Source organism: Anabrus simplex, chromosome 1 (genome assembly GCF_040414725.1).
Source record: "Anabrus simplex isolate iqAnaSimp1 chromosome 1, ASM4041472v1, whole genome shotgun sequence".
NCBI lineage: Eukaryota > Metazoa > Arthropoda > Insecta > Orthoptera > Tettigoniidae > Anabrus > Anabrus simplex.
The window spans coordinates 452,890,562-452,917,302 of NC_090265.1; the positions used below are offsets into that span (position 1 = coordinate 452,890,562).

The 26,741-nt window shown below is 41.0% G+C and overlaps 1 protein-coding gene across 7 annotated transcripts in view; it reads right to left on the minus strand.

Annotated features, from left to right (window-relative positions):
* Asator (tau-tubulin kinase asator) overlaps positions 1–17,192 on the minus strand; it is a 500,954-nt gene extending 483,762 nt beyond the window's left edge. For all 7 annotated transcript variants that reach the window (XR_010858479.2, XM_067135206.2, XM_067135211.2 and 4 more), the window contains exon 1: positions 17,070–17,192. Coding sequence is in view for 6 of the 7 variants with exons in the window: in XM_067135206.2 (XP_066991307.1) it covers positions 17,070–17,077 (8 nt within the window). In the remaining variant the exon portion in view is untranslated. The remainder of the gene's footprint in view (positions 1–17,069) is intronic.
* Between the last annotated feature and the right edge of the window lie 9,549 nt (positions 17,193–26,741).

Below are 26,741 nucleotides of genomic sequence, written 5' to 3' on the forward strand. Positions count from 1 at the left end.
CTGGGAGAATATTATTTGTCAGAACTATTGTCAACATCAGTTCTATTTTTAAGGTGACCTTCTCTCCAGGCTGACAACACCCGGAACTGTGACCTTCATTCGTTTGAATAACCCCTGTGACAACACACACAGCTGTAACATCTCACGTCTGCCCGGTCTACACTCGTTCAGCGCAATGGTCAAGGCCGGCTTGCGTGAATCAGTACGACTAAAAAGTGGAAAACTCCTGTGGTGGCATTGGGTCCGGCTATCCTAGGGATGCTTTACCATAGTCCTAGTTGCAACTCCAGAAAAATACTGGGTTAGTGTCCAGCTTACAGCTGTAACCGCCTCGATTGGTCTCCTAGCCACAATTAACTGAAGGTGATCTTGCAAAAATTATTATTTTCAGAAACGTCTCAGGTCAAAGAGCTTTGGCGTGACAGAGTGAGCTATAACAAAACGCTGTCCTCGGAATTGGAACTGCAACCCAATATGACGGCACAGTAAACATCAATCCAGCCGAGATATTTTTTCTCCTCAGCCCATTTTATCGGACTATCAAAATATGTTTTCTAGAGGGATCGAGTAGTGATTAATAACATATTTCGGAGAATGATGGTAAACCAGAGATTAGCGATGTGTACCACAGGAGTTAATGCGAAACTGGGCAATCCTAAACTAGAAGAGACTTTTGATATAGGTTAATTTAGATAGTATTCCGACTTTTCTGTAAAACAATTATAAAAAGCATTACACAAAATTTTTGACTATTTCTTAGCTGGGCTAAGTAGCTACGGTAGTTTGAGACAAAGTTGGCGAGTTCTGTCTCAACTCAGTCCATTGGTAATTGGAGTTTTTCAGGTCGGTTTATTTACTTATAAGTAAAATAACTCGTTCGGGACAAAATTCCGCCAACTCAGCATCTCAGCAAACAGTGAAATTGGTGTAGGACGTAAAACCAATAGCATTCTTATAATTAGCATTAACTTGTCACCTTATTTCAACCTAATGTCCACATAAATTGCACTAAGAAATGATACCAGACTCCACTGGGATTTCATTCTGCAAACATGAACACATGGGGCCTGGTCGTAACCAACCGCCCTCTATAGAAGTGTTGTTGTGCATTTAAAGGTAGGGCCCTGAACTGAGGGTGAGAGACCATTATACCTGAGTAAAATTTCTGTGAGTACGCGAGAAAAGTCGTACTTATCTTCACAGATATTCGCAGCCGCAGTTAACGTTGAAATTTGAAACACGCGGATTTTCAAAACGTACTGCTCTGTGATCGCTACTCTCTGAGCCACAGTAGTTCGTTTTAGAAAGACGTTCTCTGACAGAAGAGTAGCCAAGTGAGGGAAGGGGAGAAATGAGACACCCCCACCCCCCTATGGAATTTTTACAAAAGAAATTAACAGAAACTGACAGAAAAACAAGTAAAAGTCGACTCAATGTCTTAGCTCTTTTGAACATTCACAGAGACAAATTGTAAAACCAACAGATCTCATGGATCTATTTTCTAAGAAGCCTCGAAAGTTGTATTTTCGATTGTAATCTAATATAAGATTCGCTTTAAAACTGTTGACCTTGATCGTACTGTTCTTGTTATTTATTCTAACAGCGTTCAAGGTTACACTGTACAGGTAGTATCTATGCGTATTTCTCTTGTAAATAGATTAAGTCAAATAAAAGCAGTCCGTTTCTTTGGTCCATGGATTACTTTTGCACGCAGTAATATGTCTGTTCGTTCCGCCCCATTTCAATTCGCCAGGTACATCTGCGCACACCGTTGGACGACTGACCTACTTCTTTGTACAATTTTAAATGACACTTCTCTGTGACTCAGACGTCTGCCACATTCAAAAATCTCAGCTAGTGTACATATAACCAGTTAAGAAACGTTCGCAAAATATCTAAGTTCGTGAATATTGCATCTCCATTATTATAGCTCGTGTGATAAGAATGTATCCGATATCATAAAAGGTTCAAAATTATATTTTCTATATTCTTGTTATGTACACCAAGTGGTCACCATATTGGCTTTTGGTTCAGAGAACCCTGGGTTCGATTATCTGCCGGGTTGAGAATTTTAACTTGGTCTGAGTGTTTTTGTTCGTGTCAATACACATCTTCATTTAAGTATAACGCATCACACTACAAACCATCACAGAAACACGCAATAGTGAATACATCTATCTACATAGGCTTGGAATTCCGAAGGGCATCTGACCATGCAACTGGATCAAATCCACATCCAGTGCCGATCCTAATAAACATAAGAAAAAGGCGAGTTGGAAGGAAAATAAGAAGTAGTACACTTTTAGACAAAACTAATGTTTCCGAAAAATGTAACACTCACGAATATCTCCATTATTCCTCGTCGGGGTAAAAACACACAAGTTAGGAAATAATATTTTGCTTAATTTTTATTATGTACAATTTTTCGGTGCAGCTGGTGTTAACGAAGAAATTTGACATTTCCTGTTTTGGATCCGTTAATATTGCTACACCACCATATACTAATCAGGTAATATACAGCCTAGTGTACAACGTAGTTATCCGCAAACTTTAATACCAAGTTTAGAGAAATACTCTTAAGTAGCTTTCTCGTGATGCAACAAACAAACAAACAAACAAACAAACAAACAAAAAAACAAACAAAAAGTTAACTCAACCTAGCTTCGATTTGTACTCAGCCATAGCCGCCCAAGATAGATTCCGTTTACTCCGCCACCTACACAGTCCTAGAGTGAAACGGAACGTCGAAATTGAATAGCAGGCAGCCAGATAGCATCAAATTAAATTGCCTGCTTTCTGTAGCTGACAGAGTACGATTATTATTATTATTATTATTATTATTATTATTATTATTATTATTATTATTATATTACTATTTTTATTTCCATTTCCATTTACCTAATCAGAGATCAAAAATGAACTCTAACAAGAGGTTGAATTATAGGCCTACAGACAAAAATAAAATTTTACTTTCATTGGTGTGTGTTGAAAAAAAATTGATATATCGTCATTGCGTCTAGAAAAACCGCTATGTGATAATATTTCAGATTAGAACTCTGACCAGAAATGTTCTGTCATCTACTGTAAGATTCAGCATTGCATGAAGTATGTCAACGACTTTTCGTTCTACGAGTATGTGATACGTGTGGTGCGGGTCAGTATTTCTCCTCTCAACATTGTCGCATAACGGTATTTCGAGGCCCAACGACGATATCCAGGATATCACATTTCCCCGGACGGTTTCATACCAGTAAAATTCCACGATGATTTACTTGTTACCTTCCCGAAGATGTGTGAGAAGTCCTGTCAACCGATAAGTTTCTGCGCCTTGGCGCTTCATCAACTGACCCGGCACGTACTGGTCAAGTATAGCAGAGCTACATTAATTCTTAGCTGAACGGGATGACGATTTTAGTACCTCAAGATGACGGTGCTTTACGATGACATCGTATACACGGTGTACGAAAAAAATTCGATGGGGCTGCGTCGGCCATAAGTGTTGACGTAGAGTACGTACCGCGTGATATCTGACTAAACATCTAGTTACAGTATATCGTCGTTGCCGGAACAAAACCTCCTATGTGATAATATTTTTGGAGATATACTGACCCGCAGCACATACATTATGAAGAGCGAGAATGCCTTGACAATATTGCACCTTAGATGACAGAACCTTACCGGCCGAAGTTCTAAGCTAAAATATTTCACATAGGAGGTTTTGTTCCGACAGCGACGATATGTGATCACCAGGGGCTCCAGTTGTGCGGAACTCTCCTCTCAACGCTCCACCCTCTCGATAAGCCTTTTGGCGTTCAGCATTGCTAATTTTGGACTCTTAAATTCTAACAAGCCATTATATCCTCTCAAACGCGTTTTCGATCGTTTTCAAGCCACTCATTTTCTATTTGCTGTGATATTTTACGAAAGAAGTAATTTTTTCGCACTTCTTCCCAACACATTTCAAATGTCTACTATTTCATTTCTTTTTCGTCATATACTTGTAGAATTCATCAAGATGACACGACGTGCTACGACACCGGAGTCCAGAGCTACACTAATTGTTTGCTCAATTTTAGTTTATCAAGACGGTAGTGCTTTACATCACCCATTAACGTCATACCGAGGGGAGACCCTTGTTTTTAGATAAGTGGTCCTTCGTTTTCACAATGAGATAATGAACGCTATCGTCGGACGTGTTGTCTACAGATCATTTCGATTTTAAGTTTTCATGTTCTTGTAACACTCATCAGCCTGAGAAATATAAAAATCCACCGCCTGTTTCCAGTCATTTGACCGGGTCAGGAACGAAATGAATGAGGACCCCATCTAGCGGCAAGGATCGGAATTATGCCGGCTGCCGAAGCCTGTCGCACTCCTCTGGGGCAATGATTAATGAAAAAAGATCAAACTAAATGATGTTGGAGAGTGTTTGTGGAATGAAAGATGACAGGGTAAACTGGAGTACTCTGAGAAAAACCTGTCCCGGCCTCGCTTTGTCCAGCACAAATCTCAATTGGAGTGACCGGGGTTTGAGCCACGGAACCCAGCGATGAGAGGCCGGCGCGCTGCCACCTGAGCCACGGAGTCTCTTATTAATAATAATGTTAATTGTTTTACGTCCCACTAACTACTTTTTTAAGGTCTTTGGAGACGCCGAGGTGCCGGAATTTAGTCCCGCAGGAGTTCTTTTACGTGCCAGTAAATCTACCGACACGGGGCTGTCGTATTTGAGCACCTTCAAATACCACCGGACTGAGCCAGGATTGAACCTGCCAGAGTCTCTTATTTTGCATTCATATTCAAATGGAGCAAGTACCAATGTTATTTTAGACAAGATCTGCTGCAAAAAAAAAAAAAAATCCCACAAGTTAATTGAATGTTGTGAAACCTACCTTTTCGATGTCTAGTGGTAATAACACGTTTCGATCTGTCAAAAAACAAAATTTGATTTTTTTATACGAGTACAACGGACCTACTCCCGTCACTCACACCGCCCTTCGAAAATAAAAACCGAACCGAGATCAAACTGAACGACTGCAAAGACTCTCACCTGATAAATTATGGCTGCAAAACTACATTACCTGACATTTCCCCTGTTGACTCTGGATTTAAATTAGGACGTTTGTTCATATCCTTATGTTAATTGTCCTGATCCCTTTTTATCACCTCCAGCGATTACTGGACAGCAATTTCCTTGCACTCTGTAGGCCTATATTGTCACTACACGCCAGTAGCGGCTGGTGGCTATCGCGTTGGAACATGTGCACACCCAACACTTGAACTAGCCATATTTTTCATTTTATAACCTGACCAGATCAGAACACAGTCTTCGAATAAACATTCCTCCAAGCTCGACAGCGCTCAGTGCTCCTCCATTCCTATCCCTTTGCGCTCGCATATGTGAACGTCATGAAAATCATAGGGAACGAAGTGCGCGGAGAGAAGGTCCTTGACGTGAAGGGAGAAATGTCGCATATGCCAATGTGTACGAATGCACACGTGCATAAAAACGTGTATTACGCGTACCCGCTGCCTGGAACTCGTGTCGTACTGTGCAAGTGACATGCTTCCCTGTCACCTGATCCCGTCTATAACGTTCACTATGAATCATTTACTTAATTCCATTTGAAGGTTTGCTAACATAAGAAAACTGTTATTCTACAGTTTCTAGGAAATTTGGTGAAAAGAGATGGACATTAGTAAAGTAATTAGGGCATATATTGATAAATATCACGAAGAATGTTGGTTATTCTGATTGTTTTCCGGCTGTCTGACTGCAATTACTTCAGTGAAGTAGGTTATGTGACCAGCCCTGGTCGATAAATAAATTTAAAATTGCAGTGGCATTGTTTTTCCCGTGAGTGAAAATAGGTTTCGCAATGAGAGTTGTTATTCTTTTAAAGTGCGTTGTGCGTGAATTATGCCTGTTTTTATTACTGTATCAACCTGAAATTAGGAGCATCTGTGAGGTAAACGATCTGTTAGAGTTGGATCGACTGTTTTTTTAATTTTGTACTTTGTCCCTTCCAAAAACGAAGCTTGCTGTACCATATTTCAAATATGCACACCCAGCAGAATTTATCACCAGCCACCACTGTTACACCGTCGCTCTTAATCATTCATTTCTCATCGTAGCGAGGGGAAGGGTATATTTGTAAATATTTTCATTTCGATAATACTTAAGGCCAGTTAGACAGGAAATTGCCCCATTTAACAAAGCCCTATCAATGGCTACCATAGTCTGGTATCGTACAGCTACAACAGACAGTGCAAAGGCAACCATGCAAACTAAGATTGTAACGTGAACATTCATATCGTGATCTTAGCCAAGGGATCTCCAGTTTTACCAAACCGCATGGACGTTACTTTTATTTCAAAAGTCTCACATATATTGGTCGTTATTCGAACTGCCTTGTTGAGAAACCGTCTAAAGAAACAAAGTATCAGTGATAACTCGAATTAGGTGAATGAATTAATACTATCACTTGATCCCTCAACTAAATCAATTTATGAAAATATTACTTCAAACAGGTTCAGATGTACGGAAAAGATACTACTAACGAATGCTATTTGCTGTACCTAACAAAATTAAAACTGTTGCCTTCAAGTCCCTCGAACTACTTTACGGTTTTCTGAAACGCCGATGTACCGAAAGTTTGTCCTGCAGAAGTTCTTTTACGTGCCAATAAATCTACCGACACGAGGCTTGCGTTTTTGAGTAATTTTAATTACCAGCGGACTGAGCCGGGATCGAACCCACCATCATGAACTCATGTGGCCAGCTCTCTTCAGTCTGAACTACTGGGTGGGCCAGAAGTCATGATAAGAAATGCTTAATGTTACTATATTGAAACAACAAGCAACATGAAAGGCAAAAAATTGTATTTAACAGAAAAAACATGCAAGAATGGAATAAGGCAGAAATGAATGTTCTTACATATTTCAAACTCTCTCGGTATGCTGACCATCATTCTCGGCGCAGAGTTGGATTCTCTGCCATGTGCGTCTGCTTGCCAGGCGCAGCATTTCAGGAGTACGGGAAATCTCTTTTTTCAGCTCTTCAAAGGAACTCATTCGAGTTGCGGAAATCTTTTCCTTTAACAAGGACCACAGCCAATTATCGCACTTTGTTAAGTTCGGGCTTCTGGGCGGCCATATAAGACGTCCTCCACGTCCAATCCATTATGGAAACTGGTTGTTCATCTAGTCTCGGAAATGAGTCCAGTAGTGTCCAGGGACACTATCCTGTTGCATAACTACGTCGTACAGCAGGCCAACTTTGTCAAGTTCAGGTAACAGCCTGTGAGATATCTGGTGGTACAATTCCCCGGTCACACACCTATCGAAGAAATACGGCCCGATGATAAGGTCACTGGTAACACCGACCTATAGCATAACATGAGGAGAGTGTTGTTTAATTTCTTCATAAATATGAGTGTTTTCTTTCGCTCAGATATAAACATTTCGAGGCCGGGATCTAAGATATACAGCACATTCATCTGTCATCATGACCTTACGGCGAGCCGCTAATGGTGGAAAAGCTGCATGTAACTGTTCCCACTAATCACGTCGCGTATTCATATCGTGATCACTTAATTCATTGGTGCTGCCGGGTCGAAATGAACGGTAACCTTCATTCTTCATCCAGAAATGTCTATCTCCGCCGTCCGCTTCCTTGTCGATTTCATAGCTGAACGAAACAATGATGCATTTAAGCGTTCAGTGACTTTATTGTCGTTATCAGATTTCTTGGGTCTTCCACTGCGTGCTGCATCTATCACAAGTTCCGAAGATTAGCCTCCGTTGGGGCTTCTTTATTGAAGCGATTAAAAATGTCTTCCCTAATTTCATCATATGCCTCACCCGTTCGTTCCTTTTCATGCACCAATATGCTAAGAAGAACACGTTCTTCAATAGGGAATCTGGTTTTACCCTCCATTATAACACACACATAATTACAACAGTATCACCTTGGTAGCAGTCGCCAGAACCATAAGCATTACAGGACACGATCACGTGCCGTATTTTCATGAAGTGACGCACAGCAATTCTTGCCTGCATTGTTGTAATTTGAGTGACCTCTACAAGAAGACAGACATACTGCGGGCAGGGATGAACATTATTCTCAACCTAGAACACATTTCCAGATGCATGTAACCGCGAAACTATATGTTAAGTTACTCGAAATACTTTCCGATCGTGACTTCTGGCCCCCAGTCCGCCTCTGTGGTGTAGTGGTTAGTGTGATTAGCTGCCACCCCCGGAGGCCCGGGTTCGATTCCCGGCTCTGCCACGAAATTTGAAAAGTGGTACGAGGGCTGGAACGGGGTACACTCAGCCTTGGGAGGTCAACTGAGTAGAGGTGGGTTCGATTCCCACCTCAGCCATCCTGAAAGTGGTTTTCCGTGGTTTCCCACTTCTCATCCAGGAAAATGCCGGGATGGTACCTAACTTAAGGCTACGGCCGCTTCCTTCCCTCTTCCTTGTCTATCCCTTCCAATCTTCCCATCCCTCCGCAAGGCCCCTGTTCAGCATAGCAGGCGAGGCCGCCTGGGCGAGGTACTGGTCATCCTCCCCAGTTATATCCCCCGACCCGATGTCCGAAGCTCCAGGACACTGCCCTTGAGGCGGCAGAGGTGGGATCCCTCGCTGAGTCCGAGGGAAAAACTGACCCTGGAGGGTAAGCAGATTAATAAAGAGAAAGAAAGAATTCCGGCCCACCCTGTACACAGCCCAGTCCCTATAAAACAAATTACTTAGGATATAAAGTTTATGATTATTAATTACCATTATAAAGTATGTACGTTATAAAGCGTACTATATTGCCTACTAAAAGACGCTACCACCTGATAGAATACGCTGGTATTTCTTTGTCATTTATACCGAACAATTTTAGTTAGCTCTGAGTTTAAAATTATTTTGCAATAACTAGAGTGTTCGAGTTTCACTTACGGAAACTCGGGTGTGGAATTCACGTTTGACAGGAGACTTACTGACAACGTCTTAATGAAGGTTACCAGTAGCTAGTGTTCACCAGTAGTGGATAGCAAGTAGGCAGTTCAAGCAAGCAACCTTGTAGTTTCACGTGACTGCTTATATCATGAGGGGTTGCTTGGCCGAGGCGGTAAAGGCGTGCTCGGTTCGCCCGGAAGGACGTGGGTTCGAATCCCCGTCAGGAAGTCGTAAAATTTAAGAAACGAGATTTCCACTTCAGGAGGTGCATATGGCCCTGAGGTTCAATCAGCCTACACCAAAAATGAGTACCAGGTTAATTCCTGAAGGCAAAGGCGGCCCCCATCACGTACCGAGGTTACGAATAGTGGAAACCTTTACCTTCCACCCCTCTAAGGGCCTTCATGGCCTGTACGGAGATGAGCTGATATCATGATCATAGCCGCGGGACCACTAATTTTACGTAGATTCCGTACCATGTTTCATATACAAAATCTAGCTTGCATTGGCCTTGATTCAAACCACGGTTGCCTTGGTGAGAATCCAGCGACGATGTCACTCGGCTATCACATCCCGTGATCGTATTTTGAACCCAGTCGGCGTATTTGGGATTTTTGAAATTAAAATACAGTACTTTTGTATCCATCTCTTGGCACAGACCAGAGTAAAGTGTAGCTTTCACCAAAGTCCCAGTCTCATCCATGGCTATGACAATATGGAAGCTGCTGGGGTATGGGTGGTACTGAGTAATGGCATTCAGAGCACGACTAGTGCATCTGAGTGTTATGGAAGGTGTTCCTCATAGGGTCAGTCGTGCTGCAATAGCACTTTCTGACCCAGTGAGGAAAGCAATGGCAAACTACCTCACTCCTCGTCTTGCCTAGTACGCCTCCTTTTGGTGCTGCCATTGGTTTTTGCGGTTTCCTTATAACCGCATAACCTGTAGTGGTGCTATTTGAGGATCCAACCAACCTTTGGGCTGATGACCTAACAGACAGACACATTTCATGACACACTTCAATGGTAGCTGCTGAGTGTGTTTCGGATTAAACTAAAACACCGTAAGTCTCACAGGCTGTAACCGTATGACCGTCAACTGCTTCTCATGAAAAGTAAGTGGATGTGTTATGGTCAACACTGAGGATCAACTGTTCTTATTACTAGTTGTCTACCTCCGTAATGTGACGGTTAGCGCCATTGCTGTCCTCGGATGTCCGGGTTCGATTCCCTGTACTGCCAGGGATTTAAGATTGATTTAAAAAGAAAAGGGGCGGATTTCATGTCAAGTTGAACAGTTACACAAACGCAAAGTTTGGCTGGTTGTTTACATTTTTTCCAGTGGAAGGTAAATTATTGATGATAAGTGATCACCTAAACAGAATTTTCAGCTCGCGGGTGCTAAATGGGTCTTCTATTACCTACTGGACATGTAGTCATCGTATTAACGTATCGTATTAGCATTAACATGCAGACCTCGAGGAATATGAGGACATGAGTCTCCTTTACTATTACCTCTTCATTAAAGCAAGGTCACTACAGTTTCTAATCAAACAGTTTCTCATTTGTTTTTTCTTTTATATCTATGACAGAGCTAGGTATCGGAATAGGAACCTCAAAGAAAGCATTTTACTTCCCTCTCCGATTTGGTAGTGGGATAGCACACGACTGATTAGCACATTTCTGATAAATTTACTATAACGTCCTTACGCCTCGAAATGCAATTATGTGACAACGTTGAAAGGAGAAATACTGACCCGCAGTACATGTATCACAGAACGAAAATTCGTTGATATAGTTCGTGCAATACTGGACCTTAGATGGCAGAACCTTTCTGGTCAGAGTTCTAAGCTGAATTATAATCACACATCGGAATTCAATAATTGTTTACCCACTTTAATATTCCAACGCCACTGTATATCAATCAAATAATAGCCATGCACACAACCTGGTTCTCGATATTGAGTCACGAGAGAATTGTGTTATACTGATTTACTGTAAAATCGTAACAAACAAACAAACACAAAAACAAACAAATAATGTTGAACTGAACCTAATTTCCCGACCTGCACGCCTAGTCTGAGAAAAAATAGGAGTGTACACATACAAATATAATTTCTACTAATATTATAAAGAAAGAAAGTTTATGACAATCTCGAGAAATTCAACCAATTTTAGTCATTCGTTAATCATTAGAAAGTTTATTTCTTCAACATTATTACCAGCCATGTATTATTATAACTTATCAAGATAGCAGGTAGCTTTTTAAAATGTAGAGCAGGTCGGAAAATTCGTGCGTCTGGAACCCTTAAAAGTGAACACGCTGCTTAAATACTTAGTCCTATTAAAGAATGAAGCCTACCACTTGAACTTGGAACTAAATTTCTTACAAAAATACTCATGTGCACTTTCTTCATAACACTAACAGTTTGAAAGATAATTACGCGTGTATGTGTTAAAGGAACATTTCGAACATACGGCCAGGAGAGATCATACGTCGAGCGTGGTACAGATGAGTGAATTAGATTGAAGAAAATTGGTATCCATTAATGGTGCAACTCTAACAATCGTTATACATTTTCATTCTGTGAGAGAAGCTTTGTGTAGGTGGATAGTGTAAGATGGAGGGGGTGGGTTGGAGGAGAGGGTACGGAGAGACGATTAAAGAAAATGTGGAGCAATCCACAGAATATGTACGACTGGGTCTCTTAAAAGAGAATACACTGCCTAATCTGTCAGAAGTACAAATAACATTCCCTGGCTACGGGAATTGACACGGTGATTGAAGAAATGACTGAGGAGATTGACGAAACGTGACAGAGAGACTGATCAGAACCAAGTTATTATTGAAGTCTTCACTATTATTGTTAGTGTTCAAATGAGACCTAATAAAGCAGGAGTTCAACGCAGGTGTGCATCAGGAAATGCTAGTCTATATATATAAAATAAGAGTTTTGTCTGTACATTGCTCAGAATTTGAAAATAATGGTATTCCTGTATCGGTCATGTCCATAGTAACAAGAAAATGCATTTTTTACTTTTCCGTAATTTCTGTCTGTCTGTCTGTCTGTCTGTCTGTCTGTCTGTATGTATGTATGTATGTACACGCATCACGAGAAAACGGTTGAAGAGAATTTAATGAAAATCGGTATGTGAAGTCGGGGGATGAGCCTCTACAATCTAGGCTATAAATCATTTTGCTCACGCTGAGTGAAATGGTAGTTTAGGGGAAGGCCTACAATTGAATTCTCAACTATTTATGTTATTAGTGGTCTAATAAAAATCGGTATGTGAAGTCGGGGGATGAGCCTCTACAATCTAGGCTATAAATCATTTTACTCACGCTGAGTGAAATGGTAGTTTAGGGGAAGGCCTAAAATTGAATTCTCAACTATTTATGTTATTAGTGGTCGTATTTTAAAGAAAATGGGTATGCAAAGTTGGGGAATAAGTTGCTACAATCTTGGCTATCAATAATTGTATTCACGATGAGAAAAATGGTAGTTTAGGGGAAGGCTTAAAATTTAATTCTCAAATATTGTTGTTATTAGTAGTCTTATCTAGATGAAAATCGGTATGCAAAGTCAGGAAATAAGTCGCTATAGTCTAGGCTGTAAATTGTTTTATTCACGCTGAGTGAAATGGTAGTTTAGGGGAAGGCCTAAAATGTAATTCTCAAATATTTCTTATTAGAGGTGTAATCGATGAATGCTACATAACTAAGGTTATATAGTATTAAATTTCCTATTATTAATGTCTTATACATTGTTACCGTACTGGCTATGATCACAAAGATATTCATGAATTTGGATTTTTGTTACTAAGTCCATATCAGCGCCGAGTAACGAGAAAATGGGTAAACAGTATTTAATGAAAATCGGTATGTAAAGTCAGAGAATAAGAAACTACAGTTTATGGTATAAAATATTTTACAAATCACAGAGTCAAAAGAAAACTAAATGTGAAGGCCTACAATATAGAAATCTCATAACATTAATCATTGTTTGTCGTGATATGCTTTGTTGTCTTCTGTTGCCCCTCATCTCCAGTAGATGGGATTACTGCTGTGTACAGAGTAATTTTTATTTGATTTACGTTGCACCGACATAGATAGGTTTTATGGCGACGATGGGATAGGAAAGGACTAGGAGTGCCTTAGGCCTTAATTAAGGTACAGGCCCAGCATTTGACTGGTGTGAAAGAGGTAAACCACGGAATACTATCTTCAGCGCTGCCGACAATGGGGTTCGAATCCACTATCTCTCGGATGCAAGTTTACAGCTGCGCACCGCTAACCACACGGTCAACTCGCCCAGTCGTAGAGAGTGTAACAGCCTGTCTGAATATTGATGGGAAGTAGCTGGGGAGTTAGATAACTTTCTTCTTTAGCATGCCATTCCCCTGGTTTATAAATTTTCTGATACTACTGGTACGTAACACACTGGATCATCATAGCATTCGGGCTATTCAATCCCTACTCTGAGGCACTGACTGGAATGAACAGTGTGCATATTTAGCGGAATAATGGCAGATGAGTGTTCATGGCAATCTGCGGCCTGGTCATCCCAGCTCTGGAACTTTGGACTATTAGATTGGCACCGCAATCTAACCGCAGCACTATTCGTTAAAAGTGATAAAACGTGCGGCTTTCCATTTGATCAAGTATTTTATATGATAGCATTGCTTTTAATCGCTACATTCATACTTACTTTTTTGTAATGACCTATGTTGATTTCAGGTTAGGAAAACCACAAAGTCAGTCTTTCTGAGAATCCCGTAGCGAAGCACGGGTACATCAGCTAGTTATATATATATATATTCCTGGCTATAGATTACGATATCCCAACATTAGTCTGGTACAACTTTTATTCCTCTGAGTCAGATTCCACTCTTCACTTTTAATCAACAATAAATTTACATCAATGTCAATGATGTATTTTGTTTTCGTTCTTCCCGCCAGTAGGCTTCTTGTACTGTAACAGCCTTCTATCCTTTTTTTTTTAACGGGGAGGATGAACTCTGAACGAACATGGGCCAATCGAACAATATTCCTTTAACACACCTTTGCTGGTATTCTGCGCAATTTCATGTCACTCTGTAATTCATCTGTTTTAATATATATTTTTTCACAGGTAAATGGGACAGTCAGTGTTCGTAATAAGTTCAACATCCGTGCTCCATCATTATTCGGTTAAACATCCAGTCATGGGAAAAAGTATACGTACACCTTAAACGTTAAGCAATGTTGTCGTTTGTAGTTGACGCATTGCCCATAGGCTACTAGAAATTTCACTATTCTACATTTCGGTATTTCGCGAAACATGAATATGACTGCGTACCGGAAATAGCAATAATACTTTAGAAATGTTTGTTTTAACAAACGTGTAATCCAATAAGTTCGAAATATAGATGCATAAAAAGTATTCGTACAGATAGTTTATCTTACATCAGAGTACTTGATAACATCCCTTGCGATGCAGGTAAGCAGTAATGGTCACATCTTGTACCAAGTAATTTGTGCTTTAGTCGTTCTAAACAAGTGATACAGTCAATCAGTAAGATGGGCCGCAAAATGAAAGTAACAACAGAAGAGAGAAGAATTGTAATCCGGGCTCAAAATTCCTGTAAATCACTCTCGGAAACATCGAAAATTGTGAAGAGACCAAGATCTACAATTCAGGGAATTGACAGGTATAGTGAGAGAAAATCTATCAAAAATGCACGTAGATGTGGATGTCCATGCAATCTAGACGATCAAACTAAAAGATTAATCCTCAGAAAAGTTAAGAAAAATCCTAGAATCAGTGCTGCTAAACTGAGGTCTGAACTAGGAAATGATTTAAAACTTAATATCTGTGCTTCCACAGTTCAAAACTTTTTATATACGAATGGGTATCATTGTAGAAATGCCAGGTGAAAACCTTGAATTACCCCAGCAAATAGGAAGAAAAGACTACAATATGCTACAGACTATAAACATGCCTCTCTAGAATTCTGGGATCGAGTTATATTTACGGATGAATGTAAATTGACAGTTTTTCAATAATATGGCAAAAAGGTGTGGAGGAAAACGAACACAGAGCTCGAAGAAAAAAATCTTCCTTCAGTGAAGCATGGTGAAGGTTGTTTAATGGTTTGGGGGTGCATGATCTCAGCTGGTGTAGGTTCCTTAGAATTCATAGATAGAAAGATGGACCGTAAATACTATATTGGAATTTTGAAGAAAAATCTAGCATCTAGTGCCGAAAAAAACTGGACTTCTGGGTAATTATGTATTCATGCAGGATAATGATTCAAAGAATACGGCCGTTGACACATGATTGTGGATTTTATACAACTCACCCAAATATATGGTAACACCCCCCGATCCCCGCATCTGAATCCGATTGAACTTGTGTGGGCTTATCTTAAAAAGAGACTGAGCAGAAGAAATATTTCATCAAAGCTAGTTTTGAAAACGGCTCTTTTGGAATAATGGGGTAAGATTGAGTCCACCTTCACCTCCAAGCTAGTTCATTCAATGCCTAGGCGGCTTGAGGCCATTGTAAAATCAAAAGGATGGCCAACAAAATACTAAATGTGCACAAAAATCAGTGGGGAATGAAAGTAAGACCGGAATACTTTTTATGAGCCTGAAATCATGGTATTTTAATTTATTTATGTATTAATGACAGAGACGTCCATCAATTGTATGTTTTATGATGTACATATCTTTACACAGTGTACAGAAAGCTAACCTATTGATGTTATACAACGTACATGACAATAAGTGTACTAAGTAAAGTATTTTTGTTTCAGTATTAAGTGTACGAATACTTTTTACTATGAGTGTAAGTGATCGGTCATCAGAGGTATTTCAGTAGAGGGGGGCAATATATTTTTTTCAAAAGAGTACAGAACAACAGACAACAACAGGAAAGCAAATTTTGTGTGACTGTTGATATCGTAATCATTGTCACAGGTCCTCCAGATTTACGTGGAATTGAAACGGCAGGAATGTGAAATATTTCAAAGATCTCAAGTACATTGGCCCGGATTTGAACCGCGATGGTCTTGGTAAGAAGTCAGCGACAATGTTACCTGACTACCATATACCAAGTGATGGTAATTACATTCTTATTACTTAAAATAGTTTATTGTCGGGCTCTACGGCTGGATGGTCAACATAGTAACCCTTATTTCAGAGTGCCCAAGTTCGATTGCCGGACCGGATAGGTGATTTTAGCCGCGTCTGGTTAATTCCTCTTCCTTGCGGGCGGAGTATTTGAGTTCGTCTTATTACACAATGCCATTTAAATACAACTCACGCTACCAACCAACCACCACAAAAACTTGCAATACTCCACTTAGTGTTGGCGTTAGGACAGGCGCGCGGTCGTAAAACTAAGCTTAATCCACATCTAGCGCAACCCCAAGAAAAGAAAAAGGAAAGAGAAGAAGGAGAAGAAGAAGTATTTGTTTCAAAGAATACATTTCAGCAACCATCTGACAATACTAGCCTTATTAGACTACCTATAGCAACGGATTACAGAGGAAGGGACGATAGAGTTTATATTCCCCTCCCTAGAATGGTGCTCGGAGTAGAAAAGAAGAAACTACGTGTACAGTACAATACAATACAATACAAGATGTATGTAACAATTCTTTCTTCAGTGCCATTTTTCCGTGTTTAATGGAACACTCAGGCTCAATTAAGGATTAATCTGGTGATTTAAGACCGGATGCCCTTCCCACCGGCAGGCGCTGGTCCTAGTGAAATACAGATTCTAAGCGGACATAATTCGAACCCGGAAAACCCAGCCCACTACGCGAACGCGCCTTCTATGTATATAACGCATTAGTTCCCTATTTTAGTAGTAATACAGTAATTATATTCCAAAGGAAGGTTACACATATACAAAAAGCATGAAATAGAAGCGACAAGAATTTCATTGGCAGCACTACCCACATTTTTTAAAAAAATATGTCAATTTAAAAAAGGTTATCCTCACCATTTTTAAAGAACGATAAGTAAACAAGCCATTTACAAAATGAGAGGTATATTATAAATATCGTCCTGAAAACAAAGTTTCCTTCTTTATGAATACCAACAACCTGAGATGACACTTTGCGGTACTTACCACTTCATGTTCTCCGGGTCGGAAGAACTGTCAGAGGAGGAGCTCTTTGGCGGCACCGTTGTTGTTCACTTGTGTGATCACAACGCACAGAACAACACACGTCCACTCCGGCACACGGGCATACAAACACTGAGGAGCGCCCTCCTCTCCTCGCACCACGTGTTTACCCACTTTCACTTTCTCTCTCACTCTGGATGCGCAAGAGCCGAGCCCCTCCAGGCCGGGCGGAGCGGAGAGTGCAGCAGATTGCAATAATATTCCGGAAGAGCATCCATCAATCTCACTCTTCCGCGGTGCTTAACGTGCCAGATGTTGCTCATCTGGAGCATAATTAAGTCTATTCTCAACTTTCAGTATGAAACAGCTTCGGGCTCCAGGAAACAATGTCTCAGACAAAGGGCATTGGCCTACTGCCTGATGGACTCTAGGATTATTATAATAATAATAATAATCATTATCTGTTTACCATCCAGGGTCGGTTATTCCCTCGGACTCAGTTAGGGATCTCACCTCTACCGCCTCAAGGGCAGTATCCTGGATCTTCAGACTCTGGGTCGGGGGATACAACTGAGGAGGATGACCAGTACCTCGCCCAGGCGGCCACACCTGCTATGCTGAACAGGGGCCTTGCGGGGGGATGGGAAGATTGGAAGGGATAGACAAAGAGGAGGGAAGGAAGCGGCCGTGGCCTTAAGTTAGGTACCATCCCGGCAGTTGCCTGGAGGAGAAGTGGGAAACCACGGAAAATCACTCCCAGGATGGGTGAGGTGGAAATCGAACCCACCTCTACTCAATTGACCTCCCGAGGCTGAGTGTACCCCGTTCCAGCACTCGTACCACTTTTCAAATTTCGTGCCAGAGCCGGGAATTGAACCCAGGCCTCCGAGGGTGGCGGCTAATCACACTAACCACTACAACACAGACGCGGACAATAATAATAATAATAATAATAATAATAATAATAATAATAATAATAATAATAATAATAATAATAAATGAAAATCCACAACCTGTTTCAAGTCATTCGACCGGGTCAGGAATGGAATGAATGAAGCCCCATTTAGCGGCGAGGACAGGAATTGTGCCGGCTGCCGAAGCCTGTCGCACCCCTCTGGGGCAATGATTAATGTCTGATAGATGAAATGATATTGGAGAGTGTTGCTGGAATGAAATATGACAGGGAAAACCGGAGTACCCGGAGAAAAACCTGTCCCGCCTCCGCTTTGTCCAGCACAAATCTCAAATGGAGTGACCGGGATTTGAACTACGGAATCCAGTGGTGAGAGGCCGGCGCACTGCCGCCTGAGCCACGGAGCCTCTAATAATAATAATAATAATAATAATAATAATAATAATAATGATGATAATAATAATAATAATAATAATAATAATAATAATAATAATAATAATAATAATAATAATAATAATAATAATGTCCGCCTCTGTGGTGTAATGGTTAATCTGATTAGCTACCACCCCCACAGACCCGGGTTCGAATCCCGCCTCTGCTACGAAATTTGAAAAGTGGTACGAGGGATGGAACGGTATGCACTCGGTCTCGGGAGGTCAACTCAGTAAAAGGGGGCTCAATTCCCTCCTCAGCCATCCTCGAAGTGGTTTTCCGTGGTTTCCCACTACTCCTCCAGGCAAATGCCGGGATGGTACCTAACATAAAGCCACGGCCGCTTCCTTCCACATTCCTTGTCTATCCCTTCCAATCCTCCCATCCTCCCACAAGGCCGTAGTTCAGCATAGCAGGTGAGGTCACCTGAGCGAGGTACTGGTCCTATTGCGGAGTTTTATGCCGCCGACCCAAAAGTTTCACGCTCCAGGACACTGCCCTTGAGGAGGTAGAGGTGGGATCCCTCGCCGAGTCCGAGGGAAAAACGAACCTTCTAGGGTTAACAGATTAAAGCAGACACAGCAGATGACACGGACAGAATGGTAAGACAATTTGGGAACGTCATCGCGTTCATAAATTCAAATACGAAGAAATTCTCACTCCCAGTGGAAATGAAAAGGAGACATTAAAAGAGAGAGTGAAGAGAATGGAGATGGCCTTCAGACTATGCCATGGCACCTACAAGCGCAAGTCCATCTCCGTTCAAGCCAAATTAAAACATTACCGGGCGAGTTGGCCGTGCGGTTAGGGCCGTTTAGCTGTGAGCTTGCATTCAGGAGATAGTGGGTTCGAACCCCACTGTCGGCAGCCCTGAGGATGGTTTTCCGTGGTTTCCCATTTTCACACCAGGTAAATGCTGGGGTTATACCTTAATTAAGGCCACGGCCGGTTCCTTCCCACCCCTAGGGATTCACTATCCCATCGTCGCCATAAGACCTATCTGTGTCGGTGCGACGTAAAGCCAATAGTAAAAAAAAAAAAAACTGCACTGTGGTTAGAAAATACCGCCTTTATGGAGCGAAAACATCGAAAACGGTGGCAGACTCACTCGTTGAAAAAGAGAGAAAGGAGAGTCCTTAAAAGTCGCAAAACGACCAACATACTGAGATGGTGTGAAAATGGGAAACCACGGAAAAGGATTTTCAGGGCTGCCGACATTGGGGCTCGAACCCACTTATGTCCCGAATGCAAGCTCACAGCTGCACCATCCTAACCGCACGGCCAGCTCGCTCGGTCATAGGGAATGTTATAACTACGATGAGGAAAAGGAGACTGACAACTAGAAATAATTATATATATCTGTGTACGATCAAACAACGGTTCTCCAAAACAAAGTAACAGATCTGGTTTCATTACTGGCTTGCACACAGCCTTGAAGTGTACAGGGGTTTTCTAGCTGTGGGCAGGTGATCAAATGATCTGAAATAATAATAATAATAATAATAATAATAATAATAATAATAATAATAATAATAATAATAATAATAATAATAATAATAATAATAATAATAATATTTTACCGCTTTCCCCACCTCTGTGGGGTCGCGGGTACGAAATGTGTCACACACACACATACACACACACACACATATATATATATATATATGATATGATATGATATGATATGATATGATATGATATGATAGGTCATGTGGATTTGGCCCTGTTTTACGGCAGGATGCCCTTCCTGACGCCAACCCTATATGGAGGGATATAATCACTATTGCGTGTTTCTGTGGTGGTTGGTAGTGCAGTGGGTTGTGTGAATATGAAGAGGAAAGTGTTGGGACAAACACAAACACCCAGTCCCCGGGCCAGGAGAATTAATCAGAGGCGATTAAAATCCCCGACCCGGCCGGGAATCGAACCCGGGACCCTCTGAATCGAAGGCCTCAACGATGGCCGTTCAGCCATTGAGTCAAACTCTGAAATAATAATAATAATAATAATAATAATAATAATAATAATAATTCTACGTAAGACTAATTATTTTTACCGTTTTCGGAATCACCAATGAGTCGGAATTTCGTCCCACAAGGGTTCTTTTACGTACTGGTACATGGCCAGCCCTTTAGTGTCTGAACAACTCAACCTGGAGCAGAGCGAAGGTTTTACTTTTATACCTTTCGACGATCCTGGTGGCTCTCGGTTAACACAGACAACCAGAAATAAATATACGTCCGTGTAGATCAAACAACGGTTCACCAAAACTTAGTAGCAGATACGGTTTCATTACTGGCTTGCACATCATCTTGAACTGTCTAGCTGTGGGCAGGACATCAAATGATCTGGATCTTGCACAGCACTACACTTGCACTGAACCTCCACATCAGTTGGTAGGAGGCTCCATCTCTGCATACTGGTCTCGCATCGTGACACAACCTCTGTCACATGGTTTAAAATCTTCCATGCCATGTAAGGTTGATCGCTACTGGGATCAAAGTTATTAGTAGGGAGATTCCAATGGAGGATTACTTAAACTGCCCCAAGCGTGACCCTAACCACACTACTCAAATATTCTATACTTGAGATTCAGAAATGGTGCAACCACTTCCACACCTCACACTGCTGGAAGTGATACTTTACCTTAGCCTAACCTTGGGTCCGTCGTTGGCTGGAAGAGAAACGTATTCGTGTGGCTCAGGTTTCTCGTAAATTTACTAACGATGTTATTTGCTTTACGGCCCACTAACTACTTTTACGTTTTTCAGAGACGCCGAGCTGCCGAAATTTAGCCCCGCAGGAGGTTTTTTATATACCAGTAAATCTACCAACACGAGGCTTACGTATTGGAGCACCTTCAAATACCACTGGACTGAGGCAGGATCGTGAAGAATTAGATGATTCTACCTTTCGAATAAGTGATTCGAACTACGAATTATACGTATACAAAGAGCAAAACGTGGCTATAATCGAGAAATAGAGACAAATCTAACGTATAAGGGAGAAAGAGACGACAAATAATCATAGAACCAAAGTTGTAGATCACTCTAAATAGAACTGAGATTGTGCCATCCATTTGTGATATGACTTACCGATTTGCCGCGAAATACCGAAAAACGAAGGTCTGCACCGTCATTAAAATTGTCTCCATATTTCGATATTCTTTGGGGATAAAAAGTGAAACATTTAAAGGTCTTGGAAGTTTTCCGTAGGTTACAGGCTAAAACGTATAATTGTTCCTAACAATTTTCTAGCTCGTCTGGCATATTGTGCCACAATATTGATTTTGGGGTAGGGGGTAAAATGTAGGACTTCCAGAAAACTATAGCTAAAAAATATGCAGATGGTCATTATTACCCCTTAAACGGATAGCTGTACGAGAATTTTGCCAAAATAGTCAATGCACAAACACACGGTCGTTACGATTTTATTTATATAGATAAGGAATCTGCTAAACGTACAACACCTTTTGGGGTATGTCCGCTGGACTTAGCCTGGAAAACCGACAGTTCATGATATCTGCCTTAATTACTCCTCCTGTCGAAAAATGCACATGGTAAAAGATATATTTTAGAAGTGGATTTCCATGAAGGTTGGTCGATTTGCAGTCAGGTTGATCTTGTATTTGTGAGAGAGTAAAATCACTGTTTCGGTTCCCTATAAACCCCAAATCCCTTCCGCGAATTTGAAATGACATGGACCTTAAAACCTACCTTTGGACAGGTGGATGCTAAATATGGAGTTTGGTTGAAATATTTCTAGTAGTTTTCAAGTTATAAGAAATACGCTTTGCACGCACCCGCTCTTGAGTCCGGTGGGACTTCTACCGAAAAACGGTCCGTTAATCATATCGCCTTTATCAATCTTCGTATCGAAATGATGCATATGAGAAAAAAAAGTTTAGAAATTTATTTCCATTAAGGCAGGTAGATTTGCATTAAGTTTGGTTGTGTATATTTTGTGGGTGTGCAAAATCACGGTTTCGGTTTCGTATAAACCCCCAGTCAGTTCAGGTATTTAGAAACAATATTGGCCCTAAAACCTACCCAAGGGCCCAGTAGTTTTCAAGTTATAGAAAAGCAGACAAACAGACAAACAGACACCAAAGCTAAAAAGTATGCAGATGGTCATTATTACACATGAAACGGATAACTGTACGGAAATTTCGCCAAAATAGTCAATGTACAGACACACTGTCGACACGATTTTATTTATGTAGATAATAATAATAATAATAATAATAATAATAATAATAATAATAATAATAATGTGAACAATAAAAATAGAACACCTAAAAGTATAATACAACGAGTTATTGACCTAACCAGGTTGTGGAGCGTGGCGTGGAGGAAGGTCATGGACTGACTAGCCAGCTGAACTCGCACCAATGACAGAACAACAGTTTTTGAACACCTCACATTCTATGCTAGAGTGAAGAGAAAAGAGGACTTCATTAAGATAAGTTCCAGATTTCAAGTTCCTAAGTATTTAAACAGGAATAAACAAAAATGTTTATATATTTCTAAATATTTGAGTGCGATTTGATAGAATCAGATTATGTTCTTTCAAGAATGACACTTGTCACTGAATACTAACTTGCATCCTGGATAATATTCGGTAGTGACTTTGTGTGATGAACGTGATTGATATATTCGTCCATACTAAGACTTCACGTGTCACACGGACAAGATTTCGTGAATATGTGTTCTTGGTGTGAACATAGCGCCTTGACTCTGAAACAACGGTCGCCAGTAGACTACTCAATGCTAGTAAATGCACATGTATACGTATCCATCTATTCCGTAGGTTTTGAATAAATTGATGTAGGTATATAAACCTAAAGCACAAACTGTGTAAGTTACTTTGTGCTCAGTTTTCCTTCATCCTGTTCCGTTCCCATTAAAGTTGTAGGTTCGCGGTTGGGAAAAATGCTTATGTAAGTTAAGGGTGACAATCTTGGTAAATATAGGTCATGTATTCGTTAGGAAATAATTACCAGTCACCGTTTTTATTAACTTGTATTCCACAACGCGTTTCAAAGCTTATCCTCCATCGTGAGCTAGTGAAATTGTGACATTTAATTGTTGCTCTATTTAATACACAGCTGTTTCCTAAGAATATTATGCTATTTTATTGAATACTAGGGGCTATGCGATTTATGAATTTGTTACATCTATGTTGATTCAACTATAGCTGTGTGTCATCTCAGAAATATTCAGTTGCTGCTGAAGCTTAATTTTTAAATATTCATTTTCAAATTTATCATTGTGTATGTGTTAAGGGCCGGCCCCGTGGTGTAGCGGGGGCGTGCTTGCCTCTTACCCGGAGGCCTCGGGTTCGATTCTCGGCCAGGTCAGGGATTTTTACCTGGACCTGAGGGCTGGTTCGAGGTCCCCTCAGCCTACGTGATTAGAATTGAGGAGATATCTGACGGTGAGATATCTGTCCCCGGTCTAGAAAGCCAAGAAAAACGGCCGAGAGGATTCGTCGTGCTGACCACACGACACCTCGTAATCTGCAGGCCTTCGGGCTGAGCAGCGGTCGCTTGGTAGGCCAAGGCCCTGGGGTTTGGGGTTGTGGTATGTGTTAAGGATCTATTAAATGATGCCTATAAACTTCTAAAATGTTCAGTTTTATCCCTTTCGTGTCTATCTGTAAACCAGTGAGAGAATTTTTGTATATTTGATGCTTAATGACCTGTGGCAAGTAGATGTGCAACAACTGCTGATTTTTCATGCTTGTGTATATCATTATTATATGAGCACTTTTAACATTCGTAAGACCGAGGGGCATAGCCAGGTGCGGGGTTACTTTTACAAAAGAAAATAAACGGGAACTGGCGTAAAACAAGTGAATATCGACTCAGTGTGACGGCTCTATTGAACATTCACATAGACATGATTGTAAAACTAACAGATCTCTTGAAACTATTTTCTAAGAAGCCTCGAAAGTTTGACTTTAGATTGTAATCTGAACACGTCAATCGCTGTAAATCTGTTGACCGTGATCATATTGTTCTTGTTCTGTTTTTAAATGTAAGATAATTCACTTGTGTCAGTGTCCTTACAAAGACACTCATGCATGCGCACACCAACATACCCACCAACACCTTCATTATGTTCTATCATAATTTTGTATCTATAACTCTCCCCCGCAGTTGGTCGATCCTGGCTATGCTACTGGGCTTTTCGCATGGTTCCGTACATGAACGATTTGAATATGCGCCATCCGTACTTGCACACTATTCCGAGGATATTAATAGATGAGTATCATACAGAACATACCGAGCCACACTGGTTTCAAGCAATTTAAGGAAATGTTGTGCAAATTAATTAAACAGAGAGGTTATACTAACGATAACTTCGTGGTCCCAAGCTCCGAATGTTATGAAAGGGTACGGAAGAACAGGTGAAAGCATCCATAATGCAAGGTGGCCACCGAAAAAAGACCTGCAGGGATGTTTATTACGAAGTGCGGGCGGAGGCGGAAGCATGTCATACCCTAGGCACTTATCTTACAGTTGTCCTTGTGTAATAAATGCTATCACAAATTTTTCGCGTTTTTTGGCCCCTCTAATTAAAAATAAAATTGAACTTGTACAATGTTGTTTTGTTATGACAGGATATTAATATAAATGTGTTTTCAGGTTTATTTGTTCTATGACTGTGCAAGAATGTCTTAGAATATCAATTATCCCGCAGAGTTCTCTGTGATGGCCTTAAAGCGTGGCATTTAAAATCTTGGAGAAATGACAGCTTTATGTTACGCGCTGTCGAGATCTCGTCAGTTACTTTGTCCACGGCTGCCAAGAGAGATGTGGAACCTTGCTGCTCTCGTCTCAAGAAGAGTGTCCAATATGAGAGCGAAGCATCTCTACTCGTCGTGAAAAGGCTGCCACTAGGCTAGGAAGCTTCGAATTATCAAAGGTATTTCGTAAGAAGGAAATGAGTCAAGGCCAAATTACCAGTACAGCACTCAGTTTCCTGGAAGTGTTCGAATATTTTGTCCACAAGGAAAATATAACAGATATGAATGAAGCGAACTGATAGAAACAATGTTAGAGTAACCTGCCTCTGCAGATCAGAGGTAGAGTATCTGATTCATGATCCTAAGTTTGTGAGTTCAACCCTGGTGGATGTGGTCGAATGATCCAAAGATTGTGATTTCAGTCGCGGCTGAGTCAGTTTTTTGTACATACATAACTTAATTATAGACTTACGTCCTTCAGCGTCCAGTCCATCAGTTCTAAAACTCGCATCTAAATCATAAAATTCGAGTCTAATCATCATCTTGGTCTCCCTCTGCTTCTCTTGTCCTATATGTCGAGTCAATTACCATGGTAACAAATCTACTCTCCTCCATTCGGGTCATATGATCTCGATGTTTAGCCTCTAAAAACAACAATCATCACCACCCCTCCTGCTTTGGTCTCACATGACCCTATCCTCGAAGCTATTCATATACACAGCTTCAGGTATCACATTATTTCCTATCTTTTATCTTCTCATTGCGAATACCCTCCTGCCATTGTCCTCCCCTGATTGTACGAGACATCATTCGCGCTGAATAATAAACAGATAGGAATAAAACACAAAATTAATCACATCGATTGTTTAGATAACTGACAAGAAAAATTATCCGGTATTGATCAAGTTATCGCATTCACTCCAACTACGCAACAATGAAAGTTATGGTTTCTAAACAAACCATGTTGTTGAAAGTGTAAAGCATGGTTATGGAAGTGAAACTATAAAGATAACCAGAGCAGGAAGGCAGAGAATTGTTGTTAATAATGATAATAATGTTATTTCTTTTACGTCCCACTAACCCAAACCCAAACCCCATGGCACTACAGCCCTTGAAGGGCCTTGTCCTACCAAGCGACCGCTGCTCAGCCCGAAGGCCTGCAGATTACGAGGCGTCGTGTGATCAGCACGATGAATCCTCTCGGCCGTTTTTCTTGGATTTCTAGACCGGGGCCGCCTTCTCGCCGTCAGATAGCTCCCCAATTCTAATCACGTAGGCTGATTGGACCTCGAACCAGCCCTCAGGTCCAGGTAAAAGTCCCTGACCTGGCCGGGAATTGAACCCGGGGCCTCCGGGTAAGAGGCAGGCACACTACCCATACATCACGGGGCCGGCACGTCCCTGTAACTAATTTTACGGTTTTCTGATACATCGAGGTGCCGGAATTTTCTCCTGCAGGAGTTCTTTGACGTGCCAGTAAATCTACCGATACGAGGCTGACGTATTTGAGCATCTTCAAATACCACCGGACTGGGCCAGGATCGAATCCGCCAAGTTGGACTGTCTGCGCTCTGCCGTCT